We start from the raw sequence: 15,602 nt of genomic DNA, 5'->3' as shown, positions 1-15,602 counted from the left end.
AAGTGTCTTGGTTGGGCAATATGAGCTTGAGACCCCACCCACAAACACTCTGGGAAACAGAGCTACCTGGTCTGAGCTTGTAATAATGAACACTTTGGGTGTAACCTGGGGACAGACCCTCTTACCTACCAAATCAACTTGTGAGGCACTTGTATGGATAATGAAGATGCTACCTCTTTGGGTTAATGTCTGGAAGAGGAAAACAGTTGATTGCTTTCCCATGCTGTAGCAATCACTTGAGCAAAGAATGGTCAAGACACAGAGTTATGTAAAAGTCAAAGCTGATAGCTCAGAATGCTTGCAACAACTTCATTGCCAGTGTCAACGTGGAAGCTGTATTGCGTGGAGTGCAGCTTGCCTAACAGGCAGGTCTACATCTCCTTGTTCCTCAGCTGCCATACATGGTCTTTGAAGCTGGGGGGTTTAGAGTCCGTGAACAAACCTTCAGGTGATATGTAGGCTTGGAGGGCAGGAGAATACTTCTATGAGTTTTTCTGAGATTGGATGGCTTGATGTTTGGAAGTTATCTATTGCCTGATCACTTTCTTGTGTCTGAAGATCTCTTGGTTGTGTTGACACTGCAGGTAAATGTGAGGAGGGAAAAAGGAAAAAAAACCCAAGTTCTCTGTCAAGTGGATAAATGATTTAATTTAAACAAAGGTCAATTGTACATCAACAGAGAAATGAGCAAATCCCACTTCTGGCTCTTCATGGGAAGACAGAAATTGGGCATGGGAATGCCTCTGTGGGGTACATAAGATGTACACGAGAACACCAGAGTTTAGATTTAGGAAAATTAGTCTTGTAGAAATAAAATCTGTCCACATTAAGTGATCCCTGCAGTGTGTGCTTAAATATATTCATGTTTTCAGCTTTCATTCCTACACACTTCAAACTTCTCGGGAAGACAGCAGTCACAGTAACACCATGGAAAACCTCAAACTGTGAGGAAAGCAAGATATAAACAAATGCAAATAAATACATACACTGGTATCCATTATGTGTGTCTGTGTGTTTACCTCTTCCCCAGGTATCACTCTTATTGCCAAATAGAAATTTCGGGGATTTTTGCTGAGTGGATCAACACTCTGCATGTGGTTTCAAAAGTATTTTGTCATTAGTTCAATGATTTTCCGATACATTTTCTCAGTTGCATCAAGGCCCCAGATGAAATCAAGATGTCCCCAAGCAGGAAAATGCTCATGGTAAATGAGATTAGAAATCCGAGAAAGTAGATTTGCCATGTCTTTTGGATCTGCAAATTTGTCCTGTCCGCCGCTCCAAACAGCAATTGGTGTGCCTATCTTCTCTATCGTGTATGCAGGAGGAGTAGACTGCAAGAAATGGAGGAGACCTGAGTGAATGCTGTTGCATCAGAAGTTGTGTTTAGAGAAAGGATTCTGTGCAAGCATCTCTCTCCTTTCTGCACTCAATACAGTAAAGCAGTAAGGATGAGGGCTACCCTTTCACTGTATTTCTATTTACGGTAAGTAGCTTCCCAGCACCAAGATATAAATTTCCACGCCCCCCCCCCCCCCCCCCCCCCCCCCCCCCAGTGTTTAACTGAAAGGCAGAGCTTGAGGATTTTGGGGAAGTGAAGAGCTGCATACTCATCCAGTCCTAGGAATAGGGTGTGGCTCTTAGCCTTTTGGGAATGGCAGGTAAATTGACATGTGGGACACATCCCTGCATCAGTAGGGGAGGCAAAACAGATTTCTGTTAGCTGTCTGCAAGGATCTGTCTATGCCTTGTCTGTGAGTAGACTTACATGTATGAGTATTAGATTTAGGTGAAACACTACCTCAGACTACTCTCCCCTTCTTTATCACTTAAGGTGCTAAAACCTGATTTTTTTTTTCTGTTCTTATTTTTGCCAGGACCCAAAGATGAGTTCTCAGGAAACTGCATTGCCTTACCTGGTTGTATTTCTTCATGTTTTCCTTAGAGCCGTAGTCATAAGCTTGGAATTGGCCTGAACGTCTTATCTGTTAAAAGATCAGGTAAAATGTAAGTGTTGAGAGACCAAGAAACAGAGTGTGGGAGATGTTTTCTTGCCTGTGATTGAAGCCAAGGCTCAGGCAGTGGACTGTGAGTAACTCCCACTCCTTCCTCTGTTTGTGGGCTTCCAGGGGTACTTAGAATGGATCGTAGGGTGAGTGGTTTCATTGCCTTTCTTCTTGCTGACTTTCTCTCCTGACCCTCAGCTGCCATCCTTGGTATGTTTTCTTATTAAAATTGTGCTTGACTACCTCAGTTAGCTAAAGTTGGGGTTCCTGTTTATGATGCAGAGCTGGGGTTCAGTTGTTACAATGACAGACATCTAGAACATCTAGAATGTGTCAGGGCTATTACTAGTCCAGTGTAATGTAAGACCTCTCCTTAGACATCTTTTGTGTGTCAGTTTTGTCTGATCTGCTCACAGTAGTGGTGACATTTCCTGAGGCCGTACTTACAAGAGTTTGGCTATACATGAGTTGTGCTCTGACAGCAGTTTTGAGATGGAACATTAGACATTAGCATTCCTGATCCTGTGTTGACTAAAAGATTTGATATATGCCCTGCAGAACTGATGAGTGAAGATATAGTACATATCTGTTTGACATTTTTTGTTTGTTTGGGGTTTTTGTAATTTTATTTTTATTTTTTTACACAAACCTCACAAGTAATTTGATTTGTGAATGGTTTTATGTAATACAGGGTGAGAGAAAGTCAATGTCTGTCATTTTAGAAAACCTTGACTTCAAGGCTTCAGCTGGGAATGTGGTAGAAATCTCCTTGCTGTATTGCCTTTTCTAATTTCTTCTATCCTGCTGTATGTGAGTTTCCGTTGTAGCCACTTGATTTTGTTAGAGGTTGGAAAAACAGTCTGTAAAGACACTGGCTATCAATGGTTTGTCCCCATTTCCTGGTTCTGGGTAGGTGTATCCTGTGGGGATTTTTGTCAGGGGTGTCCTCAGGAGCAGACCTATTTTCTAGACCATATTAAGTGTTTGCAGAAATGGGGGGTCTGCCTACAGGATGTACGCAGATATGTCCTGGCTCAGCAGGTGTGCCTAGACACATGCAGTGATGTGTTGCTTGGCTGGAGCTGTCTTGCCCTGGTCTGATTCAGACCACGAGCAGAACAAGTAGAAATCCACCTTTAGAGAACTGGAATCCAGGATCTGGACAGTTACAAAAGTGACTAAAAGGGTCTTGAAAAAAACCTGGCTGTTGGGAACATCCTTGCAGAGCAGTGTTTCTTGCCAGGTACTGTAGTAGTATAAGGCAGTTCCCCACTTGCTGCTTGTGCCAGCAGAAGCGTTTGTGTGGTTAACTGGCTTTGGGAGGTGATCCAAGCTGCAATTAACTCTGGGAGAAAGGCTTTAACCTACATTACTTCTTTGTCTGGCTCATCCCCAGGCTGAGCAAGTTTCCACTATCCTCCTACTGCCTGCCAAGTGCCTGGACCAGGCTTGGTTCACTTCTGCAGCTTTCAAGGCAAATGTCTTCATAAATAAAGATGAAGGCTGGAAGCCATTAGAGCCCAACATGCAGAGAGGTCTGATGTGCCCTGGGGAAATCTCAGTGCCTGATACCAAAGGGGCAGTTCAGGTAATGGTCTGGTGAGCCATGGGAAACAGTGCTCCCTCTGCGGCAGGTGCTCATGGCAGCACGTGAGAAGGTGTGATGGGCACTTTCCCAGATCCACCGCATCTAGACTTCCCTGTAGGCTGTTGGTTGCATAAAAGCAGTAGTAAGAGTCTGTTTATATGTCAGTAGGCCGTTATACCTGATGCCAATGAATAATGTCCTGTACTGATGTTCCAGCAGGGGAATGTCCTACGTACGTATCTGTTCGACTCTGGAGAGAAAGCAGAAGTGTTATAAAGGCAGTGATCCAGTGCTGTGACAGAATAAAGCTGTGAAGGACTTGAGCAACATACTGCTGCTGTGTTAAAACTCCATTTTAATAGGATATGCTGCAAATATCAGACAGAAAGCTGAGAAGCACATTTAGGAATAACTGGATGACAGTATGCATCTGAATGCTTTCTCCATGAAAGCTAGTCTGTTCCATGAAGATAGTGCTACTGTGGCATCCTGTGGTTCAGCAACAGTAGAGAAAAACCTTCCAGTCCTTTCAAAGTAGATTCCTCACCTCACATCAAACATCCATGCACATGTAAGTCTTTTGAAGATCTGTTTTTCTTTTCACTTTATTCCGAGTGCTAAAGAACTCACTTTACAAAACAGATTGCTTTTTCTTCTTTTTGCATTTTTATGGTTCTGTTGAAGAGATGTTCCAATTCCATCTCCCCAGATTCCTCCCCAGACTTGTTAACTTGTCCTGAGAACCACATAAGTGACTTAATCCAAGTCAGGAAAGATCCTTAATGGTTTAGTTCTGCAATTCAAAAGGGCTGCAATGCCTTTAATTGCTTTTGCATTGAACCTTTGATTCTCACTGCTTTCCTGTATGTGCTTTTACAAGTTGTTATAGATGGAGAAAAAACGGCCCCCGTCTTTACACATGTTGCAGCAACAGACATTGCACGGGCCAGTTTCTACATACTTTGGCGACTGTAAAGAGGATTTAAGACACACTACAGTGTCCATATGTTGGCAAGCATAGGGACAACTCTCCTGTCTATCCTGTCCCCTCTGACTGATGCACTACTCTGCACTACTACTACTACTACTCTACAATGTAGGTACATTGCGCTTCTTGGACACAGTGCAAAGACTTTCTGTAGATCTCCATGTTGTGGATTGAGCTGTTGGGCCTAGTTCTAAGGACAACAAAATGGGAAAATTCCCCTTACAGTAGTTCTTAGGGACCAAGATTGGGCGCAAGTAGTCTGAAAAATGGGAAGAGAAAAGGAGCTTTTTCCTCTCTTCCAGTATTTAGAGGACCCTGGTGTCCACATGCTAAGAAAGGAAACTGGAAGCTGTGTTACCAAGAAGCTTACTCCATCAGCTATTGGTTCTTTTTAAAGAGCATTTGTGTATGACCAAAATCTGGTTGGCTTAGCTCCAAAGGGGGGCATATCTATTGGCATGTGCAGTATAACTCCAGACTGAATTCAGTTCTTTGTTTTGGGGATTGGAATATTCCCCATTGTTGGTCCCATCCATCATTAGCTTTGGTCCTGTTTGGCACTGTTCACACCCAACAATGTCCTGGCATTCCCTCGGTCTGGTGAGAACTACATTATGGTTTACATATGTTTACATGAGTAACATTTACTCGATAAGGATAGAGTGCACAACACAAATGTAATTTCCAAAATCACTTTAGTTTTACTTTGAGTAGGTGTTCTTGCATACACTTACCGTGTTCAGATTTTTTATGTTGCCTCCAGCTATGTAGCAGAGTACATGGCCACAAAACTTATCCAGACTTGCACATAACTGTGTGACAGGTCCTTTCAGAAATCCAATCTGGTGCAGAGCTCCTTTGTAGCCAAATACTAACTGAGGGAAGGGAAAAGTGCAACTTTTTTTCCTTGTTACAGGACCATTTTATGCAGAAAACTGTTGCTAAATAGCCTAGCAGTCTAACTCAGTATGCAAAGATTGCTGAAACAGCTTGCCCTCCCAGTACCCCTTAAAACACCTTCCCCACAGTGCATTACATATCCTTCCTTCTTCGTATTACTGGCATCAATCCTGGAGGAAGTAATCCTTCCATTTCTAGTGTAGTGACCTCAGTGCTCACTCATTTCTGAAGTCCCAGAGATTGTCATGGCTGTTATTGCAGCTCTGGTTTCATTCCTCCTTCATGAGGTCAGCAAAATACTAGTTAACAGCAAGAGTCCTATGATGAGACAGTTTCACAAGTCTGCTTCACTGGGACCTGCTGCTACAAGCCCTGTATCTCCAGTATTTTCCCCACAGAGTTTGGGAACAGAGTTTTCAAGACCACTCGATTCATCCCAAGTTCAGTATCAGTGTATCACCTGTTTGGGAACACTTCATCTCAGGTTGAGTGAACCCTGTGAAGGTAAGTCAGGTATTGGGTCTCTTAGAAGGAAAAATAACGTACCCTGAGCAGAGGTTCAGGAACAGTTATTATCTTAACCAGAGGGCTTGTAGCATATGAACCTGTGATTACTGGGCTCAGAGCACCGAACATTTTTATCCGTTTAGCCAGCTCAGGGTATGTAGAAAATGCTATGAAGCCTGCAAACACAGAAGAGATAGCCTGAGTTAGTGAAGGCATCTTCCACAGACAAAAGAAATAAATAAGCAGTAGGTTGCAGGCAAGAGGTGAGACTAAATTTGGAACCCATTGCCTGTTGTCCATGTTGGTCTGTGCTGCGTGTTTTACCTAAGGCAAGTGTTGAAGCTAAGTTCTTAAATGAATTTTATTTGTGAGGCAAAGTTCATTCAGAGGTTTAGAGCATGTCTGGACATTGCCTTTATCAGAACAGTTTCGTGATAAAATCAATTCCCTCTAAAGTTCAAAAAACTCAAAAAAATCAGTTTTTCAGACTATAGTCTCTAAAGGTCTATGTATGTTTATGCTTCCATGAAACTGTAGAATAATTAGCTGAATATTGGGAGCTTTGAGTATTTTCAACTGATTGTTTGCATCAAAGGCATCTGAAGAAAGCCTAGATGGCTAGTTTGTTTTGCCATGAAGGTCTTTAAATACCCTCGTGGGAGGAAAATGAATAAATGGTCTGGAGCTGTGACAATATATGATTTCCCCACATTTCCATCTCTTTTTTCTGGGTAATTTACACAATGAACTGTCAGTTGCTGAATTATAGTCAGTGTCCATTCATGGATCTTACACATAAACCATAAACATCAGGAACTTTAAGCTGATGCTAAAAGAAAGTTAGTTGCATTCAGAGGCCATGAAGTGAGTTAATGAAAAGGCTGATACTAAGAGAAAATAAGTTATTAATGTTTTTTCTTTCCTGATTTTCAGTCTCTGGTAATATGTTTTTAAACAATAATGTGGCCAGTTATTTAAATTGTTAGATTGCCATTAAATCATATGACTTAGTAATGTTGAAGGTTTTTTTCCTTGTCTTCTGTTATTTGAAATTATGTATTATATGTGCTGGTTTATATTTTTAGTTTTTCCTTCCTGTTCACAAGGAAAACAATTGTATGTCTTAATCCAAAAGGTGAACCTAATGAAAATTCCTGTTGCTGAGAATTTAATACCCAGTGCCAGTACCTGAGGTACTCAGTTAATAATAACTTTTATGTTTCTAATTATTTAAATTTGAACTGTATTTGGGTATGCTATTAAGTTTCTTTGCTTATTAAGGGTAACCAAAGTTGGTTTTAGAAAAGTTTTGCCTATTTTCCAAATCTCAACTCAGAAGGCATTTGAGTTTCTATTCTACGTTTGCTAACTCTCTACACACAAGAAAAACAACTGCATCGATGGGGAGACCCACCTACTGATCAGGCAGGAACATGTATCGTTGTGAACTATGAGTGTCCTGACATTACCTGTTGTTGTGCCTTCAGAGTGACCAACATAGTATACATCCTTCTGTCCAGTTTTATTCATGATGAAGTACAGCTCTGCTGGAATATCGTATTTACCCATTTCATCGAAGCTACAGGGGAGAAACACAAAAAGCTAGCAGACAATTTGGCTATCACAGTGTGAGTTACTGAATGTCAGTTTCGTTCATTGCAATAAGCAGGACCCATTGAAAGATGAGGTTGCACACTTTGTCTGCATTCTTGCTTGAGTTTGGGAAGGGGCTAGAGGGACACAGCTGTACTGCCAGGCTGCCTGATGCCTTGGGATCTTTGCAAAGGAGGTGCCAGTTTCACCTGTCAGCTGCAGTCCTTGGGGAACTGAATTTTATCAGTGATTTCACTAGCATGGGTTACAAAACACATTTCTCTCTTGGTTGAATTCAGCTGTGAGAGATGAGATTTCTGGACAAAGCTGCTCAGCCTGTTCCAGCTGACGTTCTTGATCTCCCTCTCATAGTACTGTCTCCCTTTTCCTCAGCATTCCATTTCATTTCCCAGTGTCTGATATCTCTTCCCCAGCCGATGCTCCCAACTCTGAGTAGTAGTAGTAAGCTTCTTTGTCTGATTCTTTCCTTGGTTGGTGTAGACCCTGTTCTGATGCTGGTTTAGGTAAAAACCATCAGGTTGAAACTATCTAGTCCCCTTGGAGTTTCTGTCTTGAGTAATTCTCCCTCTACAGAGTACCTGAACTGCCAGAACGCTTTCTGGCTGGGATTAAGGGTCTTGTGTTTTAAAGACCAAGTGTTCCCTCGGCTGTTTCCCATCCAGACATCATAGCCAGCATCTGCGAGGAGGAAGCCCAAGCTGTTGTTGGGCAGGTTAGAAATCCAGTGTGTAGCATCTCCTAGAAAAGCATGCTGTAGGAAGACTACAGGCTTTTGCCCTGGAAAAGACGAAAGTATTCTTATATTGGAGCAGTAGTTACTGTGTATTTAAGATTTGGGTTCACAGTTTAGTTTGTGAGAGCTTTTAAATCTTTCCATCTTCAAGAAGCTCCCAGGACAACTATGCATAGGTACTGGTCTGAGAAACCTGAATGATTTGTTCCATGCAAGCAAGAATCATTTCATGACATTTCATAACCATTTCATGACAGGTCTGGCAAATAAAGAATCTAATGAAGAGGCCTATCCCCACCTCCTATTGCACTGGACGGCGAAACTTACAGGTTCCTATATAGAAATCATCTACCCACAGATGAAAACTGCTGAAGGCGTAACAGTGTATGGAAGATAATAATTCATTCAAAGAAGCATATCTACCTGTAGGTCTATTCAATAACCAACTGACCAAGGCTGAGAGGTCCCTGATCCAACTTTGCTTAACCTTACTTTGAGAGTGAGGCTGGTCCAGATTATCTCCAATGGAGGAGATCCAAATAGTAGGAGTCATAAAAAAAAAAATTTAAAATTCTATAATTCTAACAAGGAGTAATAAACAAAGCAGCAGTATACAGGGTACCTTGAATTCCAGATATAAAATTTTATTCCATTCAGAAAATGTGATGAAACAGATGAAATTCATTTGCTTTTCATTGGTGACCTGATTTCTTACCACTTTCCTAAGAATATCACTGTCCTTCAGAAGGCTAGGAATTAATATTCATATGCCCAACCTGAGAGGCTTTGTTGCCAGGTTTCTATTTTAAATCTATATTACTTAGGGTGTAATGCAAAACCTCCCCAAATCGCATCTACCTGAGAGACAAAAAACTAGGACAAAATTATTAGAAAAGTCTGAAATAAGGACAGAGACATTGAATGTGTGGCCTTTAGATGGATTCAGAATTCAGGCCACATTCCTGACTAGGTGCTCTTGCTGAGATGGAAAGGTGTGGAACATGCCATTGCATGTGCAAAGGGGAAGGATGGGGAACCCATGTAAGTGTTGGCTCTCAGACTTTCCTTATGTCCTGTAACTGTGTCACACCTGTATTTTGGCTGTTCCTCCCAGCAGGAATTCTGAAAACACCAAGAATGTATCCATCTTCTGTGGTAACTTGATATTCCTCACTGGGGTATCCATGATATCTGATGATTTCACTCTGTGGGAAACCAAAGGAGATGTTGTTAACATGCAATTTGTTCTGTTTCAGAGGGTAATCAAGCTGAGCAGTGTGGATGTGGCTGCTCTGTGATGGCAGTGTGAGGTCCCTGGCCACAGGGACCCTGGATGAGAATAAGTATTACAGGTCTTGTAAAAAGATACATCAAAGTCTTTTTCAGATCTGCTTAGGTCATAGTTGTCTGGTTGGACCCCATATTATGGGACAAGACAGAACTGTATTGAGCCACTAACCTTTTGGGTGACAGTCTGTCATGTTTTGCAAGGCTGATACACATCATACCATTCTACAGATTAAATATGTAACAGTATCTGTAGAGGCAGTGCCAAAAGCTGTGGGTTTTGGTCCATAATGAATCCTTTCTTGCCAAAGTGTGATTAGGTAAGCCATGAAGACACGGCAAACAAGGGTGGAGCTCTTGTCAATAGGGAACTCATGAGAGCACCTACACTTGATTTTGCATGTAATGTGGGGAAATCGTTGATGATTCAGAGCAAGGTGCCTTGGATTACTTTGTGTTGTGAGAATCTTCTGTTTGAGGAAGGGGTTCAACCTCCCTTGCCACTGTACTGAGCAAATGGATTGTTACAGAAGGGGAAGACTTTGCTTCCCTTGAGACTAGAAACCAGTCTTGGCCTCCACTGCAAAGGAATTCTCTGGTAGCTTGGACTGTTTGGATATCAAGGTTTCTTCTAGGCCAGTACTCCCTATCATAGTGTTGGAGGATCTTTGTTCTCTTGCCAGATTTGCACCCTTCCCATTTTTGTATGGTACCCCAAAATACCAACATGTGTTAAGCAAGATGACTGCAATCAAGTGTCATGAGGCATGGCCCAGCTTTGTATTCATCATATATCTGTTGGGGTTTATCCTAATTGTAGGCTGTCTTTTGTTCAGTTTGATATGGACTGGATCAGATATGTGCTCTGGCCACCGTTCAGGGCTGATTTCTGTTGCTGGGGTCAAAATTAGTAGCCTATATCTCCAGTACCCCTCAGGAGATTCTGGGGAGTTGCCTGGCCTTAGAGCCAAAACTAGCAGCCAGCACTCTCCATTGCAGTGCTATGTGTCTGTCCTCATGCAATGTGCAAGAGTGGCATCTGTCCCTGGCACATTCAGAGCCAGACCTCATTGCAGTGGTGACTCTAATGCGGTGGTTTTGGAAAAGGCAGGTTGGCAAAACAGAAAATGTGGAAGGGGCCATTCTTATCCTCCTGACAGGGACTATAGTGATGGGGTGGCAGTGGTACTGGGAGAGATGCTTCAGAAAGAAAGTGAGAGAAGGTGGCCCAACTTACAACGTTCATAAAAGTTTCAGGGTTGCGAGTCTTCCTGTACTGGCTTGTGTCTGAATTCAGAGCGGAGGGTGTTCTGAATCCTGTTGAAAAGACAATTCCTTGGGAGCAGAGCAACACGAGGAGACACCACATCTTGGGGCTGTGTGAAAGAGCACATGCAGGGGTGGTTGCATTAGGAAGTGTGTGCTGTGGAATTCCACAGGAAGACCCAGCTGGGGAGTCTCCTGAAGGTTGCCCAAGGTCTGTTCCCCTAGGGACTGCCAGATTAACTACTTGTGTGAGGAAGGACTGTCCATAGCTCATGCTGTGTGACTTGGAGGGTTGCAGAACAGGTGAGGAAAACACTTGGGGAAACCATGTGAGAATATTCCTGAACACTGCAGATGACAAGGGAGCTGTCATTGGTAGACAGGGCAAGGTCTTGACAGGAGTCAAGCAGCAGCTTGACAAAGAAGCATGAGTGCCTGAGATGACCATCACTCAGCTTGTCTGTCTTTATCTGTCTCCGCTTCTCTCCCAGCAGTAGAGATGAAAGTTGAAGAAAGCACTTCTTTTGTCCTGTCTCCTCAGGAATGAGGTGAGAGAGGTTTGGGACAGTCTCTCTTTCTACCTACCCTCTCATTCTTTGTGATCAAATGCCATTCTTGGTGCTGGTCAGTAGTGTGCTGGGGTGAGGGATCAGTCAATGAGTCTTGTGAAGGGTTGTGCAAGCGTCAGGAGTGATTCAGGGACTCTGGGAGGAGACGTAATGAGTTTAGAGGAGCATGCTTTCACCAGATCAGTGCCAGCTTGTGCTTTCACCATGAGGTGATGTGCCCCAGACCAGGTTCAAGTTCTGTTTGAAATTAGTTTTGCTGAGAATATGAAGCAAACAAAATGACCTTGTGTGGCTCCCCAGAAGCCCCATGAGTCAGTTCCTAGTCCACCATGCCTTTCAGATTGAAACTGAGTAACCTAGGTCTCCATTTACCATCCCCTTGGGCTTCTTCACCAGCCCCTGGCTACCCACTTCTTCCAAGAACCTGCTCTCCTATCCCCAGAGAATTGCATTTTTCCTACTGCTACTTCTGAGCTCTAAGTTTCTGTCTGTCAAAGCTGATGGCTGCCACCTGTCAAGAAACCACAGAATTATTTGGTTTTAGAGCAGTAAACAATGGATGCTGAAACTGTCTTCATGTTGCCAAGGGCCTGTCTCCTTTATCTCAGAAATGGTTGTCCATATTGCAAATCTTCTTTTGGTAATTCCTGGATTTGCTGGTGGTACTACATTAGCTTTTCTGAATAGAAATTGCAGAGTGCAGTCTATCTAGCACTGTTTTATGCCAATTCCACCTACAGTAGACACACTTCCAAGTTTTAGTCTTTATTTTCCAGAAACCAGTCAATGAGTGCAGGAGCACTGCTCTCTGTGAGCTTCCCAGACCTTTTTTTCAACATGCAAATTTTGACTCAAATGCTTCCTAGACAAGGGAAGAGCAGGTTCTATGTCCCAGAAGATTACTGGGTGTGGAACTATGAGTTAAAACTGGAGAGCAAAAGAAGTACTGACATGTTCAGTGCTCCTTGCCTACAAAAGAGCTGCAACTAGGTAGGATAGGATTTTTCTTTCCAATGTGAAGAACTGTACAAAAGGGATGCATCCGTGAAGCTCAGGACTCAGTTTACACATTCTGAAAAAGCCCTTATACATCTAATTGTTGTATGCTGTGCCTGCATGTGTAAGAAGAGAATGAGGGTTGTGAAGAGAAAAGTAGCAGCCATTCTGCATGTGGATAAAGACCATAAAGATCAGGCAGGCTACCTAAGTGTTCAACAATAGAATCCATGGGACGAAAAGGACACGTAATGCAACGTAAGGCTTCAGCTCATCAAGGAGTCTTGTAAGATTGCCTCACCACTAATGGCTGGGGACATTATTGCTATTGTAGGCTTGGTTTCTTTAGAAAAAGAGGGCATGTTTATGTTAGCTTATCTTTCTGTCCATCCTGTAATTAACTTTTGATGTCATTGGTAAATATCTGCCAAGTTCAGCACTGAGATACAAGTCTGTAAGGTAATGGGGTTTGCAGGATCTCCTGAGGACTGTTTGCTGGGGGAGGACTGTTCAGTGGGGTTAGTGCTTTGCTGGGGGGGGAGGCAGGCTGAAGGCAGTTGTTGTGCATTCTTCAACCAGCTGAGCAGTCAGCAAGAGTGAACTAGCCAACTAGTCAGTATCAACGTAACTTCAGAGTAGCCACAGCAAGCACAGGGCATCAGGGTTTGTGAGAGAATTTCATAGGAGACCTGCCTGTATTATAGTTTGCATTAAGAAGTTAAGCGGACTCAGGAAACAAGTCTTTCTGAAACCAAGCATTGCTAGGTCCACTAGACATGGAGAATCCAGTTTTCAATGAAGAGCAGAGGTTCTCATGCAGCCACATGTTTCTGGAATCTGCTTCTAGCATAAGGCATCTGCTATGATGAGACATGCTGCTTTATGAAGTTTATTTGGAATTGGAAATAGAGCTATAGATCAAGAGAAAATAAGAGAGTATTCCCTGGCAAGTAATGGGGAAGATGAGCAGGATTTGTGGGAGTGAGGGAGGGGTAACCAAGAGATTTTTGCACTCTCTAAATCTCCTGATAGGAGAATAAGTTTCAACTTTTTCTGATCTTCAATTTAACCTTTAAATTTGACTGAACAAACTGAAAGAAGTCAAACCCCATGAGTCATCAGACAGTTGGAATGAAGCACCGTTTGGAAACACCCAGAACTTTAAACTTGGCATGAAACCACACTCTATTCAATTCCCTTTGTATATCAAATATTTCTTAATTTTTATTGTCCAAACAGGAAGCCTCACAACTACATACTCAGCATAACATTCTTTTTGCTTTCTGTTGTTTTACTCTGTTCCAATGGGAGTAAAATATGCCTCCCCCTCCCTGCATGGGGAATCTCATTTGTGAAGAATAAGTTCTGCTAATGCCTCAGCTTGTTTTCAAATCACTACCAAGACTAGTTGAGGCAATGCAGAGGCTCGATTATTTCTCATGTTAGGACAAACTCTTCTCATGCACTCTATGATCACCTGGCTTTGCTGGCATGGCTCATGGACTTCCAGGTATTCATTTTTTTAAATCAGATGCAGCGGGCTAAGTAATATCAATTTTGGCAGGCCACTGGTCCCTTAATCTTCAGGAATAAAGACAGTTAGGAGACGTGAATAGCTGTTTTTCTCTAGTGAAATTAAATCATAAGGAAATATTGGTCATGGTAAACTGTCCTAAAAGAACATACTTAGATGGAAAAAACGTCAGAGAGAGAAATGCCCTTGAAAGTTCTTTAGGTACTTTTAAGACTTAGTGAAACTAAGATACAAGCCTTCAGAAATTCCACCATCTATCCTTATGCTTTAAGCAGTCTAAAATTTATTTCATATAAGGTGTAAGGCATACGCACATCAACCAGAGAAGCAACTGCGACTAAATGCACACGAGAATCTGCTGCCTTACTCACTAACAAAACATATGGGGGCATTACACTGTGAGAGCAGGAGGTCCAGTTTACACACACTGTTACAATACTGGGACTTTCATTCCATTGTTCTCATACTGAAGAAAACAAGCAGATGAAAATAAAAGAGTTGCTCTTTTTCTTTCTTTTGTGCAGGTCCAACTTCTTCATTTTCTAACCTAATCAAATACACACTTCCGTGCATAGCAATTGGCTTACCGTTCAGAGAGACAAAAAGCTGTCTATTCTCAGAATCAGCTGCACAGGACTGAACATCTTTATAGAGACAGGCAACAGAGAAAAAGACCATGAATACATATGTACAAGCAACTTACCTCTGCTTTAACTGCCTTACTTGTGTCTTCTGCTGCAGTTCCTGGTCTATCTCCACTAGCAGACTGATTCACTGGCAGAAATCTGCGCTAATAAAAGGAAGTCAAAACATAATGAGCACTTCAGGGTAGCAGCTGTGAGTGTCATGTGTTGGCAGCATGTATGGTACAGCGTATTTATGTGCTGATTTGGCAGTGCTTCAGAAGTGAGGAAATCTTTGTGATGAAAAAGATCTTCTAGTTAAATTCACAAACCCAAAATGCACCATGGAGCAAGAGAGTTTAAGAAGTACCTGCAAATCAGTGGTTAGGATGTTTAGCTGGGACCTGGGTGTTCCAGCTCCCTGAGGCTGTGGCAGACCTTGACCTGTTGTGCTATTGCCCAACTGAGGGGCTGCTCTGAATGTAATCTTTCATAATAAAGACGAGGAAGTGTCCAGCTTCTATCAGCATACTCTCTCAAGATGTCTCTGCTATTGCTTTTCATTTGGTTTATGTTAACTTTAACATTACAGAATGTCCTAAGTCTGTTTTTCAGTGAGCAGCACAACTCATGAAACCCATCTTATTCTACATTAGTTGCTCAGAGTTGACATGGTTTCTGTAGGTGGTTCCAAAGAAGGCTTCATATAACCTCCCTCCCAGTGAGGGCACAAACAAGGGTTCTTGTTTCTCCCAAGCCATTTTCATAAACTCTGAAAACAGTATTTTTGCTTAACTGCTGAATTAGTTCTAGTCAGCCCTGGGGGTCAGTCATCACTGAAATTGGCTTGATGACCATGGGCAGAAGGACACGTTCTGTGTTCTTAGACATCTGGGCTACAAACAAAGTAGAATCCTTCTACGTAAGGACCAGCCTTTTCAGCCAATTAACTCATAAGTGTCTTCAGAAGAACTTGCGTTTCATCATGGTC

General features: G+C 42.4%; 1 protein-coding gene across 1 annotated transcript; it reads right to left on the bottom strand.

The window, feature by feature from the left end:
- Window positions 1-353: 353 nt before the first annotated feature.
- Window positions 354-11,078, bottom strand: LOC141960979 (lysosomal acid lipase/cholesteryl ester hydrolase-like). The gene is made up of 9 exons (XM_074907401.1): window positions 10,861-11,078; window positions 9,427-9,541; window positions 8,182-8,380; window positions 7,459-7,568; window positions 6,029-6,165; window positions 5,317-5,457; window positions 3,773-3,844; window positions 1,917-1,985; window positions 354-1,334 (listed from the first exon to the last, which is right to left on the bottom strand). Exons 1-9 carry the CDS (start codon window positions 10,990-10,992, stop codon window positions 1,101-1,103), a joined length of 1,209 nt encoding a protein of 402 aa, XP_074763502.1. The 5' UTR covers window positions 10,993-11,078; the 3' UTR covers window positions 354-1,100.
- Between the last annotated feature and the right edge of the window lie 4,524 nt (window positions 11,079-15,602).

Source organism: Athene noctua, chromosome 5 (assembly GCF_965140245.1).
Source record: "Athene noctua chromosome 5, bAthNoc1.hap1.1, whole genome shotgun sequence".
In the NCBI taxonomy this organism is placed as follows: domain Eukaryota; kingdom Metazoa; phylum Chordata; class Aves; order Strigiformes; family Strigidae; genus Athene; species Athene noctua.
This window is presented reverse-complemented; position numbering and strand designations above follow the sequence as displayed.